At 47.0% G+C, this 25,768-nt stretch overlaps 1 protein-coding gene across 4 annotated transcripts in view; it reads right to left on the bottom strand.

The window, feature by feature from the left end:
* The window catches only part of PRPF40A (pre-mRNA processing factor 40A), an 879,874-nt gene that overhangs the window by 511,078 nt on the left and 343,028 nt on the right, over positions 1–25,768 (bottom strand). For all 4 annotated transcript variants that reach the window (XM_078681728.1, XM_078681731.1, XM_078681729.1 and 1 more), the window contains exons 15-16: positions 8,181–8,289; positions 1,417–1,567 (exon numbers count right to left, since the gene is read on the bottom strand). In XM_078681728.1, coding sequence (XP_078537854.1) covers positions 1,417–1,567; positions 8,181–8,289 — 260 coding nt within the window. The remainder of the gene's footprint in view (positions 1–1,416; positions 1,568–8,180; positions 8,290–25,768) is intronic.

Raw genomic sequence — 25,768 nt, 5'->3', positions numbered from 1 at the left:
TTCACCCGTGTTTTTGCTCATAATTACCTATAAAAGAGCAAATTCTTACCTTGTTTCCGGATGTACCCTCAGCTCTCCGCAGAAACATCCCCAAATACCTAGAGACTGTATTCTGCTTGCGAAGAATGTACTTGCTCTGGTCTATGAGGAACAAAGTGAGCAGCGCCAAAGAAGATGCCTTGCTTAGAGTTTTCCCCCTCATGCTACCTTCCTTGGTACCACCTATCTCCTTGGAGTTTCTGGTGGGCTTTCTTTGTCTGCTACTGTATTTTCTCAGACGTCTTCAGTGCACCTCCGATCTCCATGGCGCAAAAAAATAATCAGAGCTTGCACACACACAAAGGGGGTTGTAGCCTTGTAGGGAGGAGGGGGGGGGGGGGAAATCCGGTTTCGCAACCATCCAAAAGCAAAGGAAAAAAAAAAGCAAAGCATTTTCCGACTCCAACCACTAGATGAAGGAATATGCACAGTACGTGCATCTAGAAGACATCTATGCTGCAAGACAGAAAAGCTAAGGATAAGAGAAGATGTTGCTTCTAATTTAACTTCTTCAGATATATTTTAAATATAATTGTGTGAAGCAAGAAGGTGTTTTTTTTAATTTACTATTGTTTGATATTATGTTTAATTAAAATCATTACACAGAATAAAAAAAAACTAAATAAGAAAAGTGATTGCCGCTGCCGCAACCCCCCCTTCCCCCCGCCTTCTCCCAAAAACGTCCTTGAGTTTACTTTGCGGCCCAACATACTAGAAATTTTCAAGTGCTTAGAGTGATTAAGAATTCCTAAAAAGCATTTCCATTAAGGCACATAAATCTCCTTTGAGTCTGTAGGGAGCTAGTCCCCCGAGTTCACAAGTTAACCTGCCCATTTCCCTTATTGGTCAATGGCCCACAATGGCATACACGATGATATGGAGTGCTAGATGCTTGGATATTGTAAATGTTAAAAAAAGAAATTATATGAGTGGAGGCGAATTCCATCTCACATATCTCAATATTTTCTGCCAGGGTGGAGTTTATATTTGTACATCTGTTTTTACTGCATTTTCCTGTTCCTCTGCCACCGCTTTCATACATTTTAAGAAGTGTCCTGAGAGTTGGCATGATTCCCTTTTTGAGTAGCAGGGGATGGCACGATTTGTTCAGAGCTCGAAACATCAAGTGGAACCAGTGCTTCCTCAGGGTTTTTTAGCCTTTTACATATACATAGGACTTGCATCAATGAGTAATCTGAACGAATGTTCACTCTACATTGTTTGCCGTTTCCACAATTTATGCATCAGTTTCAATAGCCTCTTAGTGAGATCAGACTAAAACGCTATCTCAAGATGGCGCTTATTTGTCACCAAAACAGCATTATAAAGCAGACTGAAAATATCGAACAAACCAAGACAAAGAAACTTTGTACGTACTTTGAAGTTCTTCATCCTCCGCAAAGTTAGGATTGTCCATAAGATATTGTTGTGCTTCGGACCATGTAGTACAGTAGGTCACATTAGCCATATTGTCTAAAATGTTTTTTAAGGCCTCCCAATTTCTTTTCCGCAATTGTTTGGCTTGTTCCTGAAATATTGTTAGTTAACAAGTGTTTCCAAAAAGAAAATAAAGTCCAATGATTATGTTTATTACAAGCATTATCTAGAATTTCTCATACATACCGATTACAATTACCTATTAAATGGCAACTACATCTTATCTTAATAAATAGATAAATAGTATAAGAGTGGTAGACTATAATCCTCAAAGTTATGATACCATCCTATGTGTTCAGCAGCACTTAGAACAATGTGCTGGAATGAAATTACTTTACATACATATGAACAATTAAAACCAACACAAAACCAAATTCCTATTCCAAAACCCGCTAGTCTGTAAGGTGGCGAAAGTCTTGCAAAGAGTAGCAGAGGAAAGATGGGAATGTCATGAGGGCTGGCAACTTGGCTGCTTCTTCAACAATGCTTCATCTTAAATTTAATGGCAGCCAGGTCATTTACGCAGCCAAACATACTCTATGATGCAGTTCTGACAGTCCTGAGCAAGGCAACCTACAACAGAAGACTGACAGAACTTTGTACAAAGACACCACAGACATCCATTATAGAGTGTAATGCACAAATCACTTGTCACCAACTAGCAACACACACATACAACAGTCCTACTACACAACATCTTAGTCGTTCAATACACCACAGACATATCACTTAGTAATCAACAAACTCACAATAGCAGTACCCCACACTTTCAAACAAATAATCAGGTTACCACATAAGAATCATAAACAGACTTTATAAAAAACAATTTGTGCACTTTTTATAAACATTTCAGCAATCAGCAATTTTGGTCTGAGGGTAGACTTCTCAAAACATCGGTAAGTACCTAGATCAATGGCAGATGAAGGTCATTAAAATATAGCTAACATGAGATCGGAGTATAGAAAGTGTGGTTACAAGCCGCTTCTGTTGCTATTGCACAGCTGCAATAAAGAAATAGCAATCTGGAGAGTTCAAAGAGGACCCCTCACTTACTAGACAGGGCACCCTCAGATGGGCTGGGCACAAAGGCGAGAGGCCTAGGCACCGATATTGGCCTGCTGCAGTCCTTGGATTATTTATGCCAGGGCAGCAAGTTGTGTTAATGAAGTTCAGACTGCTGCTGCCAGACAGACTCCAGGAAAGGCCTTGACGGGCCGCTAAGTGAGACCATACTATAGCTGCAATGGGGCTTTAGTTGAAACTCAAAAGAAATGGCAGTTCTTTGCCAAAGAGAGGTACTGATGTGCTACAGTGCATATGTTCTAAATTTGAGGCCTAAATCAGTCAGAAAATGGCTGGTCAACAAGGAAGGAGTGGTCAAATTGAAATAGGTGTGGGATAGATGCAGAAAAGGACAAATCCTAAGGATTCCTTCTATGAATCTCTTCTCAGAAACTCAGTCCTCCCTGGTATAGAACAAGTTACTTACCACTGGTAGCTCTCTTTCTAATGGAAGGTCCAGCTCCCCAATATGTTAGTGAGCCATCCAGGCATCTCATTGAGAGATTCCCCCCATGGATATGACATTTTTAAAAACATACCTCGACCATCTGAAATCCGGCTCCCCAAGTGATGTTGTACCTCCCACCACTCTAAACCAAGTCTTAGACTATGTTGCTCCAGTTATTCTGGACCTCATCAACGTCTCATTTTCCTCTGGGCTTGTTCCCTTCCCTATGGAAACGGGCCATGGTCGGAGCTCTGCTAAAGAAACCCACCCTAGACCTGAAGTTTTTGCCAACTATCGGCCGATCTCGTTCCTGCCAGGGATTGCGAAAATAAGCGAAAAGTATGTCAACTCCGTTCTCGCCGCTTTTTTGGAGGCGAACGAACGCCTTTACCCTTCCCAAACTGGTTTTAGACCTCAACAAGGCTCGGAGATGGCCTTATTAGCGGTGGTTGAAGAAGCCAGAAAGATTCTGGATGTCGGTGGGTCCGCCGCTATTGTACTGCTTGACCTTAGCATAGCCTTCGACACGGTCGATCATCAACTATTGATGGCAAGACTCAGAGATGGGAGTCCCTGGAACTCTACTCAAATGGCTTGAGTCTTTCCTGGTAGATAGGTCATTTCAGGTTTTTGAAGACAATTGCATCTCTGAAAGGATGCATTTGAGATGTGGGGTGCCTCAGGGCTCCTCGCTGAGCCCCACGTTCTTCAATGTTTATCTGCATCCTCTGGCCGAGGTGGTTAAGCCTTTTGGTGTTCGGATCATTTCCTACGCTGATGACACTCAGCTGATTGTGTCGCTAAATCATTTGGACAACACTAAGAGCAATTTAGCCAATTGCTTGGAAAGGGTCTCCGAGGGGACGGATGGCTCTTTCCTAAAGCTGAATGCAGCCAAATCCGAGCTGATGTTTTTGGGTAAGATCACCAACATTAATACCAGCATACTCTGGCCAAATTGTCTGGGTGCCATGCCCCCCCTGCAAAGATCAACTAAAAAGTCTTGGGGGGTGTGGCTGGATCACAACCTGAATTTTGAGGAGCAGGCACCTAGGGTGGCAGGTACCTGTTATGGTATACTGAAAATGATTAGGAAAATTCTACCACTTCTGCCCTTCAATGCTAGGAAACTATTGGTGGAGGCCTTGATTCTCTCTTGGCTCGACAATGCCAATGGGCTTTACTTAGGCACTCCTTGCTCTACCATTACAAAATTGCAGACGGTCAAAAATTGTGCTGCACGACTCCTGATGCAGGCTCATAATCAGGAATCTGCTAAACCTCATATCTCTCTGCACTGGTTGCCGGTCGCCGAAAGAATTCAGTTTAAGGGTTTGTGCATTGCCCATAAGTCGCTCTGGGCTAGGACCCCACCGATTCTTTGATCAATCATTTCCCCCTACCTCCCAAAAAGATTACTACGCTTTGAGAAGAAACATCTAGCAGCAGTCCCCAGAGTAAACCGTGTTCGGAGAGGTGGTCGTCTGTTTTCCCTCATTGCGGCGAAATGCTGGAATCAGCTGCCAGACCACATTTGGCTTGAGGCCAACTATCTTTCTTTCTGCAAGCTTCTGAAGACTCTGCTGTTCCCCTGAATCCTCAGCTGTGTTTCGGTTGATGACGGTCTCTAGCGCTGGGAGGCCTTTGGTAGCCATGCGCTTTAAGTGTAAATTCATTCATTCATTCAAGGCTGGCTAGAAAATCTGAAACGGTCAGAAGCTGCAATATCTCCTGGAGAGTTACCATATAGAAGGATATTTTCTGTAGATATTCATTCAGCTTGGAGGTCCTGAATGGGACACCATTCTCCAGATTTTTTCACAAGAAAAAAGCAGGAGTAGAAGCCCATTCCCCTTGGGAGCATGGTACTCTTTCTACGCCTTCTTTATGTAGCAGATTGAATGCCTCTTTCCTGAACTGAAGATGGGATGGCATAGAGTTTTGTGGTGGATGAGGAGGTGGTTCAGTGACAAACTCCAGGGTATGGCCATACTTTGTTATATCCAGGACGCATTTGTCTGTGGTAATATTTAGCCACTGAATGAAATGGATTGAGATGCGAGTTCCTCTGGCTAGAATGACAGGGGAGAATGCAGTAGGCCCTGGGACATCATCACTGTTTCCCAACAGTATCCCTGGACTGTAAAGGTTGTTTACGTCTGGGTTGCCTGGAGTATACAGCCTGTGGTGACGCACAATATGTCTGTTGATGTTGGCACTAAGAGTGAAATGAGTGATAGGTCTGAGTTGGTATTTCTGGTAACCCCTACGAAATGAATACGTTACTCTACCACAGGCTCCATGAAAGGGGGTCTTCCTGTATTGGAGCATGCCCAAAGCTTTAGCAGTCTGGGTGTCTGTCTCATCAATGTGCTCATTAAAAAGTGCATCGCCATCAAAAGGCATACCTAGACTTTACTTTACACCTCAGGGCGAAATGTTGCCCTCAACCAACCTTGATGTCTAAGGACGGCTGCTCCAGCGAGTTGACGAAAGGCCAGGGAAGCCGCGTCCATAAATGCATCAATGATCTATGAGGCAGATCTTTCAGCTTCTAGGAGAATCTCTCGCCTTCTGGATTCTGGAGGGAGGTCCACTTATGGAGTGATATCGGACTACATTTGGTGGTCGTATCAGCCTAATATCGCTAGCGCGTTGGCCACGCACACAGTAGTGACCGAGATGTTTGTAAACCTCTTGCTAATGTAATCAAGGCGCCACCCATCTTTATCAGGTGGAGCCGTAATACGCGCTGAATGATTTCTTGACCTCCGTTGTGCACCGTGAATTATTACTGAATCTGGTTTCGGGTGTCCTACCAGACAAGCTAGCGCATCATCAGGAGCCTTGCTTTTTTTGTCTATTCTAGGCAAAACTGCGATCACTGTAGCAGATTTTATCATGATTTTCACACCTTCCTCCCAAATATGGTCTATTATAGGGACTGCTCTCAGTCTTCTGAGATTGGTCTTTAAAATCGTAAAGAAAGCCGTCAGACTGCTTGACTGTCATCGGTAGCTGAAAGCGAGAAGCTGCTCTCCATCAAGGAGTGTAAACCGCCTGTCCTCCGGCAGAGAAATCGCTGTCTGAGGAGATGGGGAGCAGGTATTGAGATGTAATCTTCCCACTCATTGTAAGTTGGCCTTGTACCTTGAAGTTCACCTTCCTCTACATCCCCATCAAAGATGTCATGCTGTTGAAGAGGTAGAACACTATCTGTTGCAGGCAACATCCTATGCGAAGGCTCAGGCATGTGTGGCGGAGATGACAGTGGAGGTGCACTCGATGAAGGAAAAAGAGTACGATAATCCTGTAACATGTCTTGTAATTCTTGAACTAATGCCACAGACAGGTAGACCATGGGTTCAAGAACAGGTTCCCTGTATTGAAAATCCTGCTGATAATAACCCTCAGTCATCTTCATCATTGTCCCAAAACTAGACGTGAAGTTAAGAGGGACTGTGAGCAGGGCGAAACAAGTCATCTTCATCAGACTATTCCAAGAATGTTGAAGGAGGTAAAGGCAAAATCAGTGAAGGATTCGGAAAAAAACGCCCCGTCTACGGTGTCGCAGACAGATATAGAGGTGTAAGTTGTAACGTCGACAGTCGTTTAAGGCTCGGTGTAGTAAGCAGCATTGTCCGCTTCGTCAACGGCAGTGGTGTCTGTCGTCAACGAGCACATAATGGGAACTGATGACGTAATTATCGTTGACATCGCTGTTGATGCGGATACTGTAAACGCTGCGGTCGTCATCGACGAAGAGGTGGTTGTCGACGGAACAAACGTCAATGAGGATGTAGGCGTCAACGAGGAAGTCTTCGTCCACTGAGAAGACATCGCCGACGAAGAAGTCTTAGATGGTGAGGGTGCCTTCGTGTCGCTACAGGCATAGTCTGTGTAGCCGCTGTCGACGGCACATCAGAGACCTTAGTCGACGATTATTTTTTCAACTACATAGTCTACGGCAATGGAGGGGTAACATACTTCGCCAGTGATTTCTGCGTCAACAAGGACCCAGAAGACTGTGCCGTCGACGACACAAGCTTTTCAGAGACTGTAATCTTCATAGATGGCTCTGAAGAGGGTTTCGTATGTTGCGGTCAGATGGCCTTTCTCCTTAGCAGGAAATGGATACTTTCCTTTTTGTGAGGGACCTGCTGCTTCATGCTGGGATTTTTTAGAAGCTTTTTTATTACCCTCAGGAGATTCTAGTGCCTCTCCCTCCTTTTAGATTTTTCCAGAGAGGTATGTGAGGTAGAGCTTCACTTATCATAAGAGAGAACATCAGATTTTCTTTTAAATGTCTGCAGCCAAATCAACAACCTACCCTCTCTATCTTTAAGGGTTTTGGTTTAGAAATTTCTACAAATCTTGTAGTACTTTACCTTATACAATGGGGTAAAAATAGTAAATACAGTTCATATGGAGATCTTCAGTATGAAGCCTCGTCTTAATGCATGTGCCACACAACCTGAAGAGACCTATCTTTGAAGAATTCGACATCTTGTAGAAGATATCTGGTAGTTTTGAAAGAAAAAAAACTGAGCAGAGCTCAGGGAGACTCCCTGTCACATGACGTGCAGTAGAAAATCTGAGGAACTCAACCTCTCCTGGGAGTGTTCTACAGGGTGCTGTAGCCGGATAGACTTTTACATAAGTTTTTTTTTTATTTAACAAAAGGAAAGTACAGAGGCTATTGCAGAGGCTATTGCAGTGACTGTTCATTCCATTGTAACTTATAACCGTATTATCTACTGCTTTTATAAGGATACTTTGGGACTTCCACTACGACGACCGGGATGATTCAAGCATGTGACTATGAAAGATCCAATACTGGAGAAACAGATGTTTTGTTACAACAGTAAAAAAATCTGAATAAAAAAAAAAATGCTTGGCTTGGATCAAATTGAAAGAATCAAGCACATGTTGAAATATACATCCAAGATAGATTATAAGTAACACTTTCTTAGTTCTAGTGTTGGGATACTGCCAAGCTGCAGGATTAAATTAATATGGAAAATGTATCCTTGCCGTTATTGGAAGATGATAGTCATATGTAGGACAAGAAATTCCCAATTGTTAAAAAGTGAAAATGAAAACTATGATACAGAACTCCTTTTATCACAGCAGGGAAACAGACAATATTCAAATACAATTATCTAATACATGCATTAACAAAAGAAAACCTCACCTTCTCACGTTTAGCCAAGAAGAACAAAACATCTTCATATATTTCAAGACGATCCCGCTCCGATATCGCATTCCATACCTCCATCTCTCCATACATTTGTTCAGCTTTCCTATAATGCAAACATAGTTTACCTAAGTTGTTTTTATATGATACGGACACTTAGCATATCAATGTATTTCATACAAAACGATGGTTTTAGGACAATGCTCCAATAGGGCTATTTCCAATTGGTAGTTGCAGGGGTTGTGTCTTTACGAGGAGAGTAACCGAGATAGATTTGGGTCTAACGCAACCATGGAAAGTAAAACAATTACTAACGGCAATTCAAAGAATGAGGTATACATTATATGCCCCTGTAATCTAATATAGACATAGGGATGACAAGGAGCGTACGCACTAGGGTAATGGAGCACCGGAGTACCATAAGATGCAAACGTGACACTACCAAATTAACCATTTTATTGACAGACTGCTTACCAATAAGGATTTGGTTTGGCACATCATAGAAATTCCCAAACCTTTTTGCAAAGATAAGACAAAACTCCAATTGATATTTGTAGGAAGGTGCCTCTTTGTACATGGTTGGCCCCCACTTTAAGCCTAAAGTTGATGTACTTTGAGTGTGCCCTGGGTTCCTGCCAACCAGGGCCTATGTTCTTTCCCCAAACTGTACTGTTGCAAAACCCAATTGGCAATTAGGAAGTACAGGGAGTAAACTCCTGTTCCCTGTTCCTCTAGAGGAACTACTTGAATAGCATCTTTTTGTAGAAGTGATAGAACTTCCTGTTGAAGCAGAGTCATATGGTCTGTGGACATTGGACGCTGTCTGGGTGGTAGGTTTGGGGGGGTTGCTGTGAGTTCTAGGCAGTAGCGATGTTGGATAATTTGTCTCACCTACCTGTCTGTTGTGATGGAATTCCAGACAGGTAGGAACTGTGATAATCTGCCCCCCACAAGAGTGGAATGCTGTATGGGAAGCAGAGGGAAGCCACTGTTTGGGAGTGGAAGAGGAGCGGTTGTTATTACCTCTACCTCTTCCCTTGTTATTATTGCCTCTGTATCCTCCTCTAAAGTAGCCTTTGTTAGAGGAGGTCTGTGTGTGTATTTTAAAAGATGATGTTGTGTCTACGCCGGTTTGCTTAGAGCCTCCTCTATAAAAGGAGCGGCGAAAAGAACTTCTAGTCTGTGTGGATTGTAATGCCCCCATAGACTTAGCTATGTCTTTTTTCATCTTTTCTAGTGTGTTGTCTACTTCCGGCCAGAACAATTGGTTCTGATTGAAGGGCTGGTTCAAGATGGTAGTCTGTACCTCTGTTTTAAAACCTGAAATGCGTAACCACGCAGGTCGCCCGAGTATTACACTAGTATTAACTGCTCTGGATGCTGTGTCAGCTACATCTAGTGCACATTTAATTGAGGCATTGGATATTCATTTGCCTTCTTGTATGAGCTCTGTTGCCTGATCTTTGTATTGATCTGGGAGGTGCTCCATAAGTTTTTCTAATTGGTCGTAGTGAGCCCTGTCATAGCGTGAAAGCAGGGCTTGTGTATTTGCTATGCGCCATATGTTTGTTGCCTGCGCAGCAATCCGTTTCCCTGACGCATCAATAACTTTTGATTCTTTGTCAGGCGGGGGCGTGTCACCAGAAGTCTGGGAATTGGCTCTTTTCCGTGCATTAGACACTACTAAAGAGTCTAGTGGCAGCTGTCCCCTAATATAGACTGGATCAGATGGTGCTGGTCTATATTTCTTTTCTATCCTTGGATTTAACACCCTACATCGTACCGGGTCTTTAAATGTTTCTGGAGCATGCTTAATGACTCATTTGATCATGGGTAGTATTTGCGTAGACCTTTGTGACTGCTCAAATGTATCCAGTAAAAAATCCTCATCAATGGCATCAGAGTGCATTGAAACCCCATGGTAAAGGGCTGCTCTATTTAATAGAGGATTAAACCCAATACTATCTTCTGGAGGGGAAGGTTTTGTTGGGTAGGACTGAGGATCAGGAAAGTCGGGCACATTGTGTGGTGGGAAGCCATATATGTCGTCCTCTTTAGGATATTCTGGATTGACATCTTCAGCTAAAAGGTATTCCTGTGGCTCTGGTATGTCATTCCCCACACCTAGATCATACTCTTCGTCAGTGTGGTGTGATGATGCAGGAGATTGAACAGGAGAAACTGTAGGTTCAATGTAAGGAGGGATAGGAGAGTAAGAAAGTGAAGGAGAGAAAGGGTGCATTGGAGAAGTTGCACAGTCCTTTTTGGCAGGAACCACAGGTAGAAGTGGTGTGTCTGCTGGTCTCTTCTTGTAAGGAATAGCTTCCACATGTCGAGTTTTTGGATTGACATGGACTTTTCTTTGTTTAGGAACTGGTCTAAACAGTTCTTCCTCCTCTACAACCTTCTTCGGGGTGGATTGTTTCAGTGCCGATAGGGGTTGTTTTGTGTTTTTTGCTCTAGGAGGCGTTATCGAGTTCCGTGGCAAAGTTTTCGGTGCCGAAGGTGGTTTCGGCTTGGTAGGAGTCTTTGGTACCGAGGTTGGAGATTTTGGAGTGGAGACAGGTCTCGTTGGCCTTGCAGTGTCTGATTCTGGCTTTCCATCTTTATTTTTGGAACCGGAAGGCTTTGGAGTCTGAGCTTTCTTCGGATCCGGTACAGTCTTCGGCACCGATGCATCTTTTGGTTTGGGTGCCGAAGGATCTTTGTCTTTGGGCACCGAAGGGCGTTTTGGCTTCGGTGTCAAAGAATCCTTCGTTATCGAAGGATCTGTGTGCTTCGGTGCCAATGGAGGAGGTGGAATTGGCACATGTGGTTTTGTCGGTGCCAAAGCACCGGAAGGCGTAGATGTTTTCCTCGGAGCCGAGCCAGAGGGCGGGGTGTCTGAGGGGATATTTTGGTCTCGACTGGGCCCCATGGGCGGAGTGCTGACCGTTGCCTTTGGTTTGGGTAGTGTCTGTTGTGCAGGGGCAAGGGTATTCACGGGTTGTCGAGATGGAATCGAGTCGTCTGAGTCCTCTGCCCCCGATATGATCTGGAGATCAGGCGAGTCTTCCTCAGCGATGAGTGGAGCCTCCTCCTCGGAGATGTCTTCGAGTGGATCCTCGTCCTCGGAGACATCTTCTTCGACGATCTCCTCCTCAAAGATGGCCTCCGGTGCTGGCGCTGATCTCATCTCGTGTCGACGTGCCCTCCGATCCCTAATGGTCTTCTTCGATCGGAAGGATGCACAAGCTGTGCAGGTCGACTCGTCGTGTTCCGGCGATAGACAGAGGTTGCAGACCTCGTGATGGTCGCTATGAGGGAACTTTGCTCAACATACCGGGCATCTCTTGAATGGAGTTCTGTCCATGAGGCGTAGGCCGTACGGCACCGATAGGCCCAATGGCCCGCTTCGACGCACCGGAATGTAGCTGATGTCGAAAGTAGTTTATTCGATGTCGATGTTTGTATAAAGTTTTCGCACTTCGAAGTTGCTGAAAAGTCTTTTCTAGCCAGAGCGGAAAACTTTCATCCGAACCCAGTGGCGGAAAAAAACAATCTGAGGATGGTGTCGATGACCATGCGCAGTATTGTCCAAGGGAGGAATCACCTATCTCGTGACTACAAAGACGTCTTCCAAGAAGACAACAACCTGCAATCATCCGAGCACAACACCAGGTGGCGATCTATTGCAAAAGTGTACGATCTGCAGCTCATATGCCTCGAACACACAGTTTTGTGTTTTGTACTTGTCTCCATATATTGGTTATTGTGCACCAGTGGATGTAGCTTTCCATTTCGCTGCTTAGCATTTTTGAGTAGTAGCCTTTTTGCTTCCTTAAGGATTGCCATTCTTCTGGGCAGCAGTCAGAGGTGTCCAAATTCCAAATATTCAGGAGCCATGCAGCTAGGCTAAATGTTGCTGGCTCCAGTTGGTACTCTCTTCCCTCCTGCATGGTTAGCAGACCCTGTTTTGGTTTATCAATTGTCCTCTGGACATCTCTAGTATGCCTGATAACAAAGTATGTCTGGCCCATTGTGGTTCTACGAGGATTAGTTGTGTCCCTGGTTGTCTCACTTTCTCCAGTACCGTCGGTATTAGGAGAATTGGAAGAAAGGTATAAGCAAATCTCCCTGACCAGTTTGACAGGGTATTACCCTTTGATTGGTAGTGTTGAAACCCTGTAGGGGAAGTGTTGTCATTTAGTGTTTTTTGATGTTGTGAACAGGTTTTTTTCTGTTCTTTCCCAGGCTCTGAATATTTTGTCCATTGTGGTGTTTGAGTTCCCACTCGTGGGAGCTGCTTTCTTCTCTGCTTAGTCTGTACTCCTGAGTTTTCTTTTCCTGGTAGGTGGACTGTTTGCAGTGTGATAATCCTTGGTATTGCCCAGTGTCATATCTCTTGGGCTAGCTTGCTCAGAGTGAATGATTTTATTCTTCCTTGTTTGCTGAGATAAAACATCGCTGATGTGTAGTCACTTTGCACTACAACAGTTTGGCCTGTGCTATGCATATCACACATTTCATGTGCAGACCAACAGATCACGGTGCAAACCACACCGATCCAGATGCTTGTGTTAGAGCTCCTCACGTAGATCACATGCAAACCATACAGGTATCACATTTGAAATTAGAACCATAAAGATCACACTTAACGACACGGATCACACATCTCGTGTGCAAACTACACAGATGGTACTTCACGTTCGAGCAATTCGGATTACACACGCAGTGTGTTTGCACATGCACAGATCACAATCTCAAATTAGAAGCACACAGATAACACATTCAGTGTCGAGAGAAAACCAAACATGCATGCATGTTTAAGATGAACAGTTGGGTGAGGGTGCTTTCAGTAGAGCATGGTGAGGTGTCAGTCAGCTTTCATAGGGGATTTTTTAAATTTATTTTTATTTTACAACAAATTACAATTGGTACATTTTGCATAATAACCGACATTCAGTGACTCCACATAGGTATACATTTTCGCTTCTTATATATTCTTATGCTACTTGTTAGTTTATAGATAGTTAGGTGGGCTTGCCTCATAATACATACTCGTTCCATTCTAATCTCCTTTAGTCACTATCATCAGATAGTGTGTCCTCTTCGGGGGTGGGGTCACATATTGCCACGGAAGGTGTTCCATTTACCCCATATTCGGGCCCATTTTATGGGTGCATGCTCTGTATACATATACTGCTTTTTCAGTTACCATTGCATTGTCCATGTCTTGGCACCAATTTCGCTGGTTAGGAGTCTGCCTTGATCCCCAATTACAAGCTATATTTCGTTTTGCCAGTGTCATGCCAAGCGTTACCCAGTCCTGGTCCGAGTGGTTGAGGTCTGTTCGTTCCCATATATTAATAAGACAACGTTTTGGTTCCGGGAGGATTTCCACCCCCGTGACTTGTGACATTGTTGTCATGACTGCTTCCCAATATGACATGATGTTGGGACATTCCCAGATGGTGTGTAGGAAAGTACCAGGGAGGCCGCACTGTTTCTGGCAAAGCAGTGTATCAGTAGTCCCCAGTTTATGAACAAGTGTACGTGTGTAATAAGTTCTGTGTAAGACTTTCAATTGTAGCAGTCTCAGCCGTGAGGGAATTGCTACCTCCCTGGGAGATGCCAATGCTTCCTGCCAATCTGCCTCATCTAGTGGCCCCAGCTCTATCTCCCATCGTTCCTTAAGGGCTATCCTGGGGTCTGGCTTATTGTTTACTATTTTCCGGTATGCTAGGGAGATTGCTTTGAGTCTATCTTCCATAGGTGAGGCTTCTGGCAGCTGTGTGACTTGTTGCAGGGCATTCTGGAGCACATGTCTAACCTGCAGGTATCTATAATTCTCTGTCTGTGCTAATCCGTATGTTTCCTGCAGCTGTTCAAATGGGATGATTTCTCCTTTTTTCCTCCAGATATCCCCTACCTTCGTAATGCCCATTCGGTCCCATTGTCGAAATCCCTTCGTGTTGCTCAATTTGCCTAGTCGTCGGGTGTCCCATATAGGTGTGGCCTGTGTAATTACACCCTCCCATCCCAACACATGCTGTGCCTCAAACCAGATTTTAATTGGATGGGCTGTCGGGCCTGTAAGTGTAGGTCGTCGTTTTTTGTTGTACAATGTCACCAGAATTGCTTCTTTTTCAAGTAGATGTCTGTCCATGCAGAATGCTCATAGGGGATTTTTGACGCAAACTGACAAACACACACACTCACTTATCTCTATTTTGAAAGCCCTAAAACATGTTTATTTTACAAAATATTGTAGTTCTCTCATTTAGTACCCTTAATAATCCACATTCCTCTCCCTTTCAACTGCCTCTCAAGTCCCTCTTATGTGCACTGCTAGTCATATAATGTATTTTAACATTAAATGCCAGCATGGTGGTCGGGAGAGCTGATGTGCTACCCCCACCACCCAAGGTTACTGACCAAGCTAGGTAGTACGTAACTGGATTCCACCTTGTTTGACATTTTGCATGCAGACAGTGTCCTAGAGCATTTCAAAACAACTGAAGCATCGTTTTAAGCATATATCTAACACCAACACAAACATTTGATTAAAGAATAACTCTTCTTTAGTTACTTTTTGATAAAATAAAACATGTCCAGGTTAAACAAAAAACCTGTTGAACAAATTAGGATTACCCCTTTGTAATGTTTGATTGTATACTATAGGATATGCTATAGGGCAAGTAGGAGCGCTGCAGTGCCGCACGCATTATGTGTTTGACCCATCTATAGCACTTTCTATAGTTGGAATGGCACTGTCATACATCCTTCTCTTGTACGCCCTGTCCTGCTGAACTGTGACTGTCATTGTTAGAATTAGTATGTTTGGTTGGTGGGGTTTGCTTGTGACAGGTTAGAAAGAAAAATCTTGCACCGCTCCTTCTCTGGTACGCTCCCAAAATCTGGAACTTACTGCCTCAGGATTTAGGTGATAATCATTCCCTCACTTAAAGAAGAAACTGAAAATTCTCCTCAACAAATATCTAAACCCTCCCCCTGGAACCATCTGACTGGGTTATTCGCTCCCATCCCACACTACCTAAATAAATCGGAGCATCACTACCTCAGGGCAAAAACTGTGCTTCTACTCCATATGCACATACACATATATACATATGCACATACACACATACACATGCACATATGTACATGCACATATGTACATAGACACACACATGTACACATAGACACACATATACACACACATGTACACATATACACACATGTACACATATACACACACATGTACACATATACACGCACATGTACACACATACACGCACATGTACACACATACACGCACATGTACACACATACACACACATATATATATATACACACACACATACACACGCATGTACACCTACACACGCATGTACACCTACACATGCATGTACACCTACACATGCATGTACACATATACACATGTACACATATACACATGTACACATATACACATGTACACATACACACACACACGTGCACACACACACGTGCACACACACACACACACACACATGTGCGCACACACACACACACACACACACACATATATATATATATATATATATACACACATACCAAACGCTGCCATTACCTGGCTACTGTTGGAGGTGGACAAGCTGTGCAGGCTGCCCTCTATCCCTCTGCTGAGGGATACCGCCGCTTCCGCGTTACAGCTCGCAGCACCCGCTTCGCGGGTGCCGCTTCGCAGTTAGCTGCGAGGGGTTGACGCTGCTTGGGCCACCACTGCTGACGTGAGGAAGGAAGACCCGAGGAGCCTGTGAGGTGGAGCGCGAGCAGGGACTCTCTAGGCCAGTAGTCCCTGCGCTGACCAGGTGTTGTTGGCCGCGCCCCCTGGGAGACACGCCCCACGCTCGCAACGCCCTCTATGTAACGGCTAGTCCCACGCTGAGAGGGACGCCGAGCGAAGCCCGGGCAAAGGGCGGGCAGTCTGTGGCAGTCAGGGGCTGTCAGAGGCTGGGCTGGGCCACCCCTCTGTCATCTGCGACTGTGGTCTCTGAGGGTTTTTGAACTTTGGCCGAGGGTGCTGCTCTCATCATGTCTACCCGGTCGGGGAAAATCCTCAGGGGTGGGGGTGATGGAGTTGCTGGGAGTGTATTGATAGGATCAATGGACAAATTCATTACCAGAGTAGCCATGGCGATAGAAAAGGAGATTGTGATGACAGAACGTCGCCTCTCTCAGGACTATTTACCGGCCAGACGCTCCTCTCTTGGCTCTCTGGCGCAGGTTTTGTCGCCCACTACTGTGCCGGATCCTCCCCTTCCCTGTCTAGACACGGCCGAGCAGCCACAGTTGTCGACAGACTGGAGAGCTTGGCAGAACAATTGCCATCCTCTGGTGCCAGTCCTGCGGTCTCGGGCCCTTGTACCCTTGTACCCTTGATCCTTCTTGCCCTGATAGCGGCCAGGACTTGTATCTATTACACCAAGACTCTCCTCAGGCTCTGTCTTTGCCGTTCTTGGCCCAAGACTCTTCAAGTCGCACCAAGAGGAAAAGGGCTGTGAGTACACGGAAAGGCAGCCACTCCACATTGCATAAGCGCCCTAGGAAGCAAGTGTTAAGGGGCATGGGCTCCAAACTAGGCAGTGGTTTAGCTCTAGCGAACCCCGACTTGGTAGGAGGGAATCCTTCTCTGGGTATGGCATCGGAGGCTGTGCAGGTACACTCTAATTCCCCTGACAAGTCATCAGCTCCGCTAGACCCTGCTTCTTTTAAGCAATTCGAGGACTTGTTTAAAACCCTACTAGTCCCGCTTATTGATCAAGTTAGGGACCTGGGGGAACGGCTAGATAAATTTGAACAGTCTACCCTTGATAATTTTTTCTCACTTAAAACTCTCATTAAACTCCAGTCTAGAGCCAGTGAGGACAATTCTGGTGGGAATATGGGAAAACGATCACATGGAGATCTAGTGCAGGCCCCACCCTCGCCAACGCAAGCACCCACTGCCGTGGCTTGTGAGGATTTGACCCCTACCCCTGTAGCTCCTGCCACGGTTAAACTGGGATCTACCACCCATGCAGCCCAGGTCCATGCTAGATCCCCCAAGGCCTCTAAAGCTCAGAAAAAGAAATCAGGCCATGCCAAGTTGCCAGTGGGTGGGGACTCGGCTAAGTCTAAGAAATCAGTTCAGGGAATAGTCAGTGGCAAAGGAGTTGGGCTGGACCTCTCGGCCAAACCTATAACGAACCACCCGGGAGTTGGTCTTCCGGGAGTTACATCCTTGAATGCAGCTCCCAGGAGCCCCCCCGTAAATCTCCCCCCTGAGTGTCACCCATATGTTGTTCTTGTCAATGTCCCTCACTTGAAGGATGATCAGCTCGAAACCCACCAGGCCCTAAAAAACAAAAGGAATAGTTTCTTACCTGTCGGTGTAGTTTTGCAGCTTGAAGATCTTTCTGGATTCACTATGCTGTGCATATTCCGCAATCTGGTGGTTGGGTCCGGAATCGTAGTCTTTTTTTCTCTTTTTTTTTTTTTGTCGTAGCCCAGGTGGGCGTCGACGTCCCACCATGGAATCGTAGTCTTTTTTCTCTTTTTTTTTTGTGTCGTAGCCCAGGTGGGCGTCGACGTCCCACCATTTGGTATCCCTTCGGTGACGTCGGCGTGCTTCCGGCGGAAGCTACCACCCTTGGGCGCCATCTTCGGATTCTTTTTTCTGTCTCTTTTCCTTGTTTGTCTTTGTAGTGAATACATGGCTATGTATGTTAATCGTTTTTTCAACGTTAGTGTTTCCACGTATTTTGTAATTGTTCCAACTTGCTTTCTTTTCCATGTTTTTCCACCCTCTTTTCCAGCCTCGTCTTTCTGGCGGAGGCGGGTGGGTTCGCTAGTGAATCCAGAAAGATCTTCAAGCTGCAAAACTACACCGACGGGTAAGAAACTATTCGTTTTGCAGCGTGAATCTTTCTGGATTCACTATGCTGTGCATATATTTTGTAGCGGTTTTCGTTACTTTTGTGGCGGTTGGGTGGAAGATGAGCGTTGGTTGCTAAAAATATGTTGAAGCACTTTTTGTCCTACTTGTGCTTCCTTGTTCATCTGTACATCCACGCAGTAGTGCTTCGTGAAAGTGTGCACTGAAGCCCATGTTGCCGCCAGGCATATATCCTGAATCGGTGTGTTGGCCAGGAAGGCAATTGTTGCTCCTTTCTTCCTGGTGGAGTGGGCTTGTGCCCCTCCTGTTAGCTCCTGGCCAGCTTGCTTGTGGCAGAACTGAATTGTCTGTGCGATCCATCGGGCTATGGTGTTTTTAGTAACTGGTTTGCCCATGTAACTGTTATGGAAGGACACGAAGAACTGTTTCGTCTTCCTGTGGTCCTTCGTTCTTTCAATGTAGTGCATCACAGCCCTTCTTGCGTCTAGGGTGTGGAGCGACCTCTCAGCGCTTGTAGTGGGGTTTTGGAAGAAGCTAGGGATCTGAATACTCTGATTCATGTGGAACCTTGACACCACCTTTGGCATGAAGTGTGGGTCAGTTCTCATCACGACCCTGTCACTGTGTATCTGGATGTAGGGTTTCTGCAGTGTGAGTGCCTGCAGTTCGCTCACCCTTCGTAGTGAGGTGATTGCCACCAGGAAAGCCGTCTTCATTGTCAACATCTGCAGTGATGTTTTGTGGATGGGTTCAAAAGGTGCTTTCATGAGCTCCGTCAGTACCACATTTAGGTTCCAGGCCGGTGGCGGCATTCTCTTTGGCGGCGCTATTCTTTTAGCCCCTTCCAGGAATCTTTTCACGACTTGAGATGTGAAGAAGCTTCTCCCTGTTTCTCCTCTTGTGTATGCCACAATCGCTGCTAGGTGCACTCTCAGTGAGGATGAGCTTAGCTTTGCCTCGATTAGGTGTGTGAGGTACCTTAGCACCGTGGACTCCTTGGTCAGTCTCCTTTGGAGTTGTTTCTTGCAACACCATTGAGTGAATCTTTTCCACTTTTCCCCATAGCACTTGCGTGTGCTGGGCCTTCTTGCCTCTCGCAGCACCCGCAGGGTGCTCTCTGGTAGTTTCAGGTGTGCAAATTCTAAGTCCTCAGGAGCCAGGCTGAGAGGTTGAGGCTCTCTGGCTCTGGGTGTAGGATTCCTCCGTTTTCCATGGAGAGTAGGTCTCTTCTTTTTGAGAACTTGTGGGGAGGCCCCTGCGCCATCTCCATTATCTGAGAATACCACGTCTGTCTGGCCCATTGTGGTGCCACAAGGATGAGCGTCATGTTGCTCTTCATGCATTTGTTGAGCACCCTGGGGATCAGTGGTATCGGGGGAAAAGCGTAGGCAAATGTTTTTGACCAGCTTATCCATAGGGCATTCCCCTGGGACCGTGCCTCTGGTTGCCTGGATGCAAAGTATTGGCATTTTGCATTCCGGTGTGTTGCAAAAAGGTCTATTGTTGGGGTGCCCCACTTCCTGAATAGACTCTCTGTTTCCTGACTGTTGAGTTCCCACTCGTGGGATGCTGAAGTCTGCCTGCTGAGCCAATCCGCTTCCACATTGTCCTTCCCTGGCAGGTGTATGGCTAGCAGGTCTATTTTTAGTGGTATGGCCCATTTCCAGATCTCTTGTGCCAAGTTTGACAGCGGGAACGATGGAGTTCCCCCCTGTTTGTTTATGTAAAACATCGTTGTGGTGTTGTCTGTTTGTATTAGCACCTTCCGGTTGTGTAGGTGTTTCTGAAAGGCCTTGAGGGCTAGCAACACAGTTTTCAGTTCCAGGTAGTTGATGTGCCTGACTGCATCTGTAGGGCTCCACAGACCCCTCACTCTGAGCCTGTTCATGTGTGCGCCCCACCCCTTCTGGGATGCGTCTGTGGTGATGGTCACTGTTGGGTCCGGTGGTGTTAGAGGTTTCCCTTCTGTTATTCTCTCCTTGGTCCACCACCTTCTCTTCCTGCACCCTGTGCGTTACAACCACTAGATCCTCCCAACTTCCTGTAGCTTGTGACCATTGTTGTTGCAGCCACTCTTGGAGTGGTCTCATTTGTAGGCGTACATTGGGGACCAGGTGGATGCATGATGCCATCATCCCCAAGATCTTGCTCACAGTCCTCACTGTCAGAGATCGCCCCTTCTGGTAGTGACGTTTCTCCCTCAGTAGGCTGAGCGTTCTCGTTTCGCTCGGTAAGACTCTGCATTGTATGGTGTCGATCTGGGCTCCCAGGAAGATCTTCACTTGCTCTGGTTCCATCGAGCTTTTGCCCCAGTGTATGGAGAAACCCAGGTTTGCTAGCGTTCCTGTCACCTGTTCTGCATGCTCTTTGCATGTCCTGTAGAAGTTTGCCTTCACCAGCCAGTCGTCGAGGTAGGGGTACACGTGTATCCCCTTTCTCCTTAGGTGTGCGGCCACTGCCGCAAGGCATTTGGTGAACACCCTTGGTGCGGACTTTAGGCCGAAAGCTAGGGTCGTGAATTGGTAGTGATCCTTGTTTACTGTGAACCTTAGCATGTGCTTGTTCATGGGGATGTGCAGGTATGCATCTTTGAGGTCTATGGTGGACAAGAAGTCCCCTGCTTTTATCTGAGGAATGACCTCTTGTAGGGACGTCATTTTGAATTTTTGAGTTTTGACGTATTTGTTCAGGAACCGTAGGTCCAGGATGGGTCTTAGGCTTTCGTCCACCTTTGGCACTAGGAAGTAGTTTGAGTACACTCCCATGTTCCGTTCTTTGAAGGGGACCCTTTCTATGGCCGCTTTGAGGAGGAGTTCTTGGGCTTCCTCTTGCAGAAGTTGCAGCTCTCTTCCTGAGTGCGGTCTTTTCTTTGGTTTTCTGTTTGGTGGCCTTTTTTCCAACTCTATGCAGTACCCGAACTGCATAATATTGAGTATCCACTTGTCTGTTATTTTTCTCCACTCCTGGAGAAAAAATCTCAATCTTCCTCCTACCCGAGTTGCATGTTCCTTTGTGTCTTGTCCGTGTAGCCCTCTCCTCTTTGTTTTCCCGTGCTCCTCCCCCGGAGGGTGTGGGTGGTAGAGCACCTTCTCTCGTGTGAAGTCACTTAGAGGGGGGCTGTTCACCGCCTCTTCTTCTCTGGCCCCGTCCATTTCTTCTCGATCGAAAGGACTGGCCCCTGCCTTGGTAGTTCCAGTTTTGCCTCTGCTGCCCCTGGTGGCCTTGGCTGTCACTATGTTGCCCCTGGTGGAAACTCTGGTGAGAATCTCCTCGCTGGCTTCCACCTCTGCCGTTCGGCCTCCGCGACGGAGTGCCCCTTCTCATCCCTCTGAACTGCAGGGCTCCCATGGACCTTGCCGTCTCGTTGTCCTTCTTCAGTTGGGTGAGATTATCATCAACTGGGGCTCCGAACAATGTTTCACCGCTGAAGGGTGTGTTCAGGATGTTGTTCTGGACTTCAGCCTTAAATCCTGAGATCCTGAGCCATGCTTGCCTTCTTTCAGTGATGCCTATAGCCATCAGTCTGCTGGATGTTTCTGCCCCGTCCAAGGCTGTCTTCAGGCATGAGTTGGCGATGCTCTTCCCTTCCTCTACCAGGTGTGCTCCTCTGTCACGGTATTGTTCCGGGAGGTGCTTGAGCAACTGTCCCATCTCCTCCCAGTGCTGGTATTGATGCCTATTCAGGAGGGCGTTGGAATTCGCCATCCGCCAGTGCGTTGCAGCGTTCCTCTCAATCTTCCTGCCCGTTAGGTCCATCCTCCTGCTTTCTTTGTCAGGTGGGGGTCCGGACGTTGTTGGGACGTTTGCCCTTTTCCTGGCCGTTGCAGCGATGATAGAATCCGCTGTGACGGAACCCTTGATGTAAGCTGGGTCTTCGGAGGAGAATTTGTACTTCTCGGTCCTCGGCGTTACAGATCTGCATGTAGCCGGGTCCTTGAAGGCCTCCTTTCCCTGGGCAGTGATACTCTTGAGCATGGGCAGGAACTGGCTCCTTGTCTGTATGGGGAGCAGTGTCTCGAGCAGGAAGTCTGCTTTTGGCTTCTCCTCTTCCAGCTTAATTCCATAAGCTGTTGCCGCCTTTCTTACCACCTCATTGTATGCCCCAATGTTATCAGGTGGCGAAGGCCTCGAGGGGTAAGTTTCTACCGCCTCTTCTGGGTTTTCGGCCTCGATGTCCTGCCATTCCTGGTCTTGGGCCGTCGAGGAACCTGAACCGTAGCTTGACTGCTGTTCCCCGTAATCCCCCTCTGTGTAGTAGAGGTCCTCCTCCTCTTCGTGCTCCGAAGGTTCCGGAGTTTTCGGCGGCTCTTCGATGTCGAACTCTTCGATCTCCTGTACCTCAGCGACGGTCGGAGCCGGCTTCGGGGGGATCTTGTAACTTTTCATTTTTTCGTCGAAGTCCTTCTTTCTCTGAAGGATGTTCTCCATTTCGGCCTCGAGCCTTCTCTTTTTTCTCTGCATTTCTGCGGCCTGTTCGTCGTCGAGCGTTTCGGCCGCCCTGTTCGGCGTCGTCGTCAAAGCTTTCTTCGGCTCTTTTTCTTTCGACATCGAAGTCGAAGTCCCTTTTTCGGGGGCTTCCTTCGATGACCTTTGCTTTTCGCTGGTCTTCTGCCTCCGGGAGTCCTTCTCGGAGGATCCGCTGGGCTCTTTTTCGGAGGATGCAGCTTCGGTCGTCGATTTGCTCGGCGCCGGTGCTCCTTTCGAGGCTCTGTACTCTGACTTTCGAGAGTCTGCCTCAGGTTTTCGAGGCCCTGTGGGAGTTTTCGGGGTCGTAGACTCTCCTACCTTATCAGGCGTACTCTTATCGGTCTCAGCGACCGTGAAGTCATCTGGTCCTTCGGCGATGTTGTCCTCATCGTCGGTGGAGAGGCCAAGTTCATAGAGCGTCGGGGCTTGGCCCTTGCCCTGCATCGTGTGGTGAGCTGTCCTCTGTCCTTCTCGAATTCGGAGTGTCTTCGTCTTGAAGACGGAGCAGGCGTTGCAGTCTCTGCTTTCGTGGTCGATTGGCAGGCAGAGGTTGCAGACTGGGTGCTGGTCCTTCTGTGCGAACTTGTGGTGGCAGTTCTTGCAGAATTTAAATGGCGTCTTGTACATCCCTGCGCTCAGGGGGCCCCCTGTGTGCGCATTCCTTCAAGGAGGTCGAAGATTTCGAAGTTCTCTCCTTTCTTCGTCGTCTCCTCTCTAAAGGTCCTCTTCTGTCGATGTTCTTAGGTCTTCACCTGTGAATTTTTTGCTGTATTTTCTTCTTTCCTCCTCCAAAACTTCTGGAGCTTCACGCGACGATCCAGACCCAACGGCGGAAAAAAGAATCTGAAGATGGCGCCCAAGGGTGGTAGCTTCCGCCGGAAGCACGCCGACGTCACCGAAGGGACACCAAATGGTGGGACGTCGACGCCCACCTGGGCTACGACAAAAAAAAAAAAAAAAAAGAGAAAAAAGACTACGATTCCGGACCCAACCACCAGATTGCGGAATATGCACAGCATAGTGAATCCAGAAAGATTCACGCTGCAAAACTTTGCATTGGTTAAAAACTAACAAACCGCTACCTAGGGGCTTGGATGGGCTGATTCTCGGAGTCCGCAGGGTAGGCTGGGTATGACAGGGCAAGAAACGACTGGAAGGTGATTGTGTGGTTGTCAATTTTAAAAACAACAGAGTAGCACACACAATCTGTAACCAAAATCAGGTGGTGGGTGGGCCTGGCATCAGCGTGGTGGATCTGACCTATTTTTACCCGCGCCCCGTTACGAATTATTTTGGGCTACCGCTTGGGGAAACCTGCCTTGGCATTAGTGGCTGCCCACTATATCCGGTGGAGCCTCGGTTCTACCCCCAGGCAGCTCGGCCAGGATTGAGCTCGGGCTCTATGGGATATTGACTCAAAGATGTATGTGGGATGGGGTCGGGGGAACACAAACTGGGAGGGTCTGCCCATCCTACCGAAATGTTGATCAGTTTGCCCTCCCCAATAGAAAACTATACAGTACCAATGGCCAGTGGGGAACCTGACGGGGGGCAGGACAACATTGGAGAGGGCAGCAGACTAGTCGTCCCGGTCGGGGTTGTTGCCGACCATGATGACGTGTCCGGTCACGTCCCAGCTGTGACGGATCCAGTCCTTAGGGTCTTCAGCTGGAACGTGGCTGGAATTGTCAGAAAGCTGGCCCTGCCCGACTGGTACGCTCTTGTGGAAGAGTATTCCATCTGTATCTTCCAGGAGACATGGAGTAGGGAGCCCACCCATAAGGCGGGGTACTCTTCTTACTCTATTCCGGCCTTCTATCCAGAATTAGGGAGGGGACGCCCGTCGGGTGGTCTCCTCATCTGGGTGGCTACCTCTTTAAACTGTAGGGTAGAGGAGCATCAGACCAACTGCCCAGATCTGCTCAATATCACCTTAAAAGATGCCCGGGGCCGTCCCATTTTGAACATTTACAACATCTATGCTCGGGGCACCAAGGGTGGTAGACAGTCGCCCATAATTGCTCTCTTGGAGGGCCTGTTACGGTTATCCCCATACAAATCATGCACCCTGGTCGCTGGTGATTTGAACTGTACGTTCGAGCCCTTGGGCTCGGACAACACTTTGGATCAGGAGGAGGAGGACCATAGGAGGGGGATCCCGGCTTTAGAGCTAACTCCCATCAAGAGGTGGACTGAAGTGATACTCCAGATTAACTCCCTTAACATGGAGTTTGACCTGAGGGCCCTCAATGGGAGGTCATGCTCGGACAAGGCGGGAGCCCACACATACAATAGGCCTGACCACACGTCAAGAATTGACTACATCTTGCTAGACGTGGGTCTATGGAGCTCGGTGAGGGACATGGTAATCATCCCGTCTGTCGAGAGCGATCACAACTTGCTCTCTCTTACTCTGCTTCCTTGGTGGTCAGAAAGCACAGGGGGCTCTTTACCCTGTACCGCTGCCAATCTTGGGGAAAAATCTGTTTCGCATTGTGGCAGGCGGTTGAAGTGGGCAAAGCTTACCCTCTTCACAGAGAAGGTTGCAGCTATAACGCAACTTCTGGCTGTAGCCCAACTCAACTTGGCCACTTCTGAGGGCGGTCCAGTGGAGGTATCTGGGAAGTTCTGTGACCTGACCATGGCCTTAACCACTTGGCTGCTAAGGGGTGTGTGCGAGGTCCATTGACTTTCCATTGAAATCAATGGAAACTCCATGACGAGTTACCCTTGTCATTAGCACTGAAGGGGTTAAGCAACTTGTTTACTGTACCAACTGGGCAAAAGGGGGATAAGAAAAGGCCATTGAGAAGACAGGGCTGGTATACCCACACATGCAGGGTGAGAAAGAAAATGCTGGTGGAGGCAGTTAAGTCAAAATCCCAAACTAGGATTAGGGAGGCCAGGAAACTCTATTCCCAGAGTCTACAAATAGCTAAAAAAGAATGGGAGGAAAAGTTCTGGGCGGACCTTATGGTTGCCAGCCAAGGGAAGGATGCCAGGGGTTTCTGGAACCTGGTGGGATCCAGGACCAGACCCGACGATACATTGAGGACCTGTACTATTCCGTCCCAGACTTGGTTCAACCATTTTGGGGCTTTATATTCTCTAGTAGAAGGGCCTCTGAATGAGCCAGTCTCACTTCCCATCTTGGTAAGGGATAGTATTCTCGATTCCTTCACTGTGCGGGAGGTAGAGAATGTAATAAGGTCCGTGG

The sequence above is a fragment of the Lissotriton helveticus genome, chromosome 3_1 (assembly GCF_964261635.1).
Source record: "Lissotriton helveticus chromosome 3_1, aLisHel1.1, whole genome shotgun sequence".
Taxonomy (NCBI): domain Eukaryota; kingdom Metazoa; phylum Chordata; class Amphibia; order Caudata; family Salamandridae; genus Lissotriton; species Lissotriton helveticus.
This window is presented reverse-complemented; position numbering and strand designations above follow the sequence as displayed.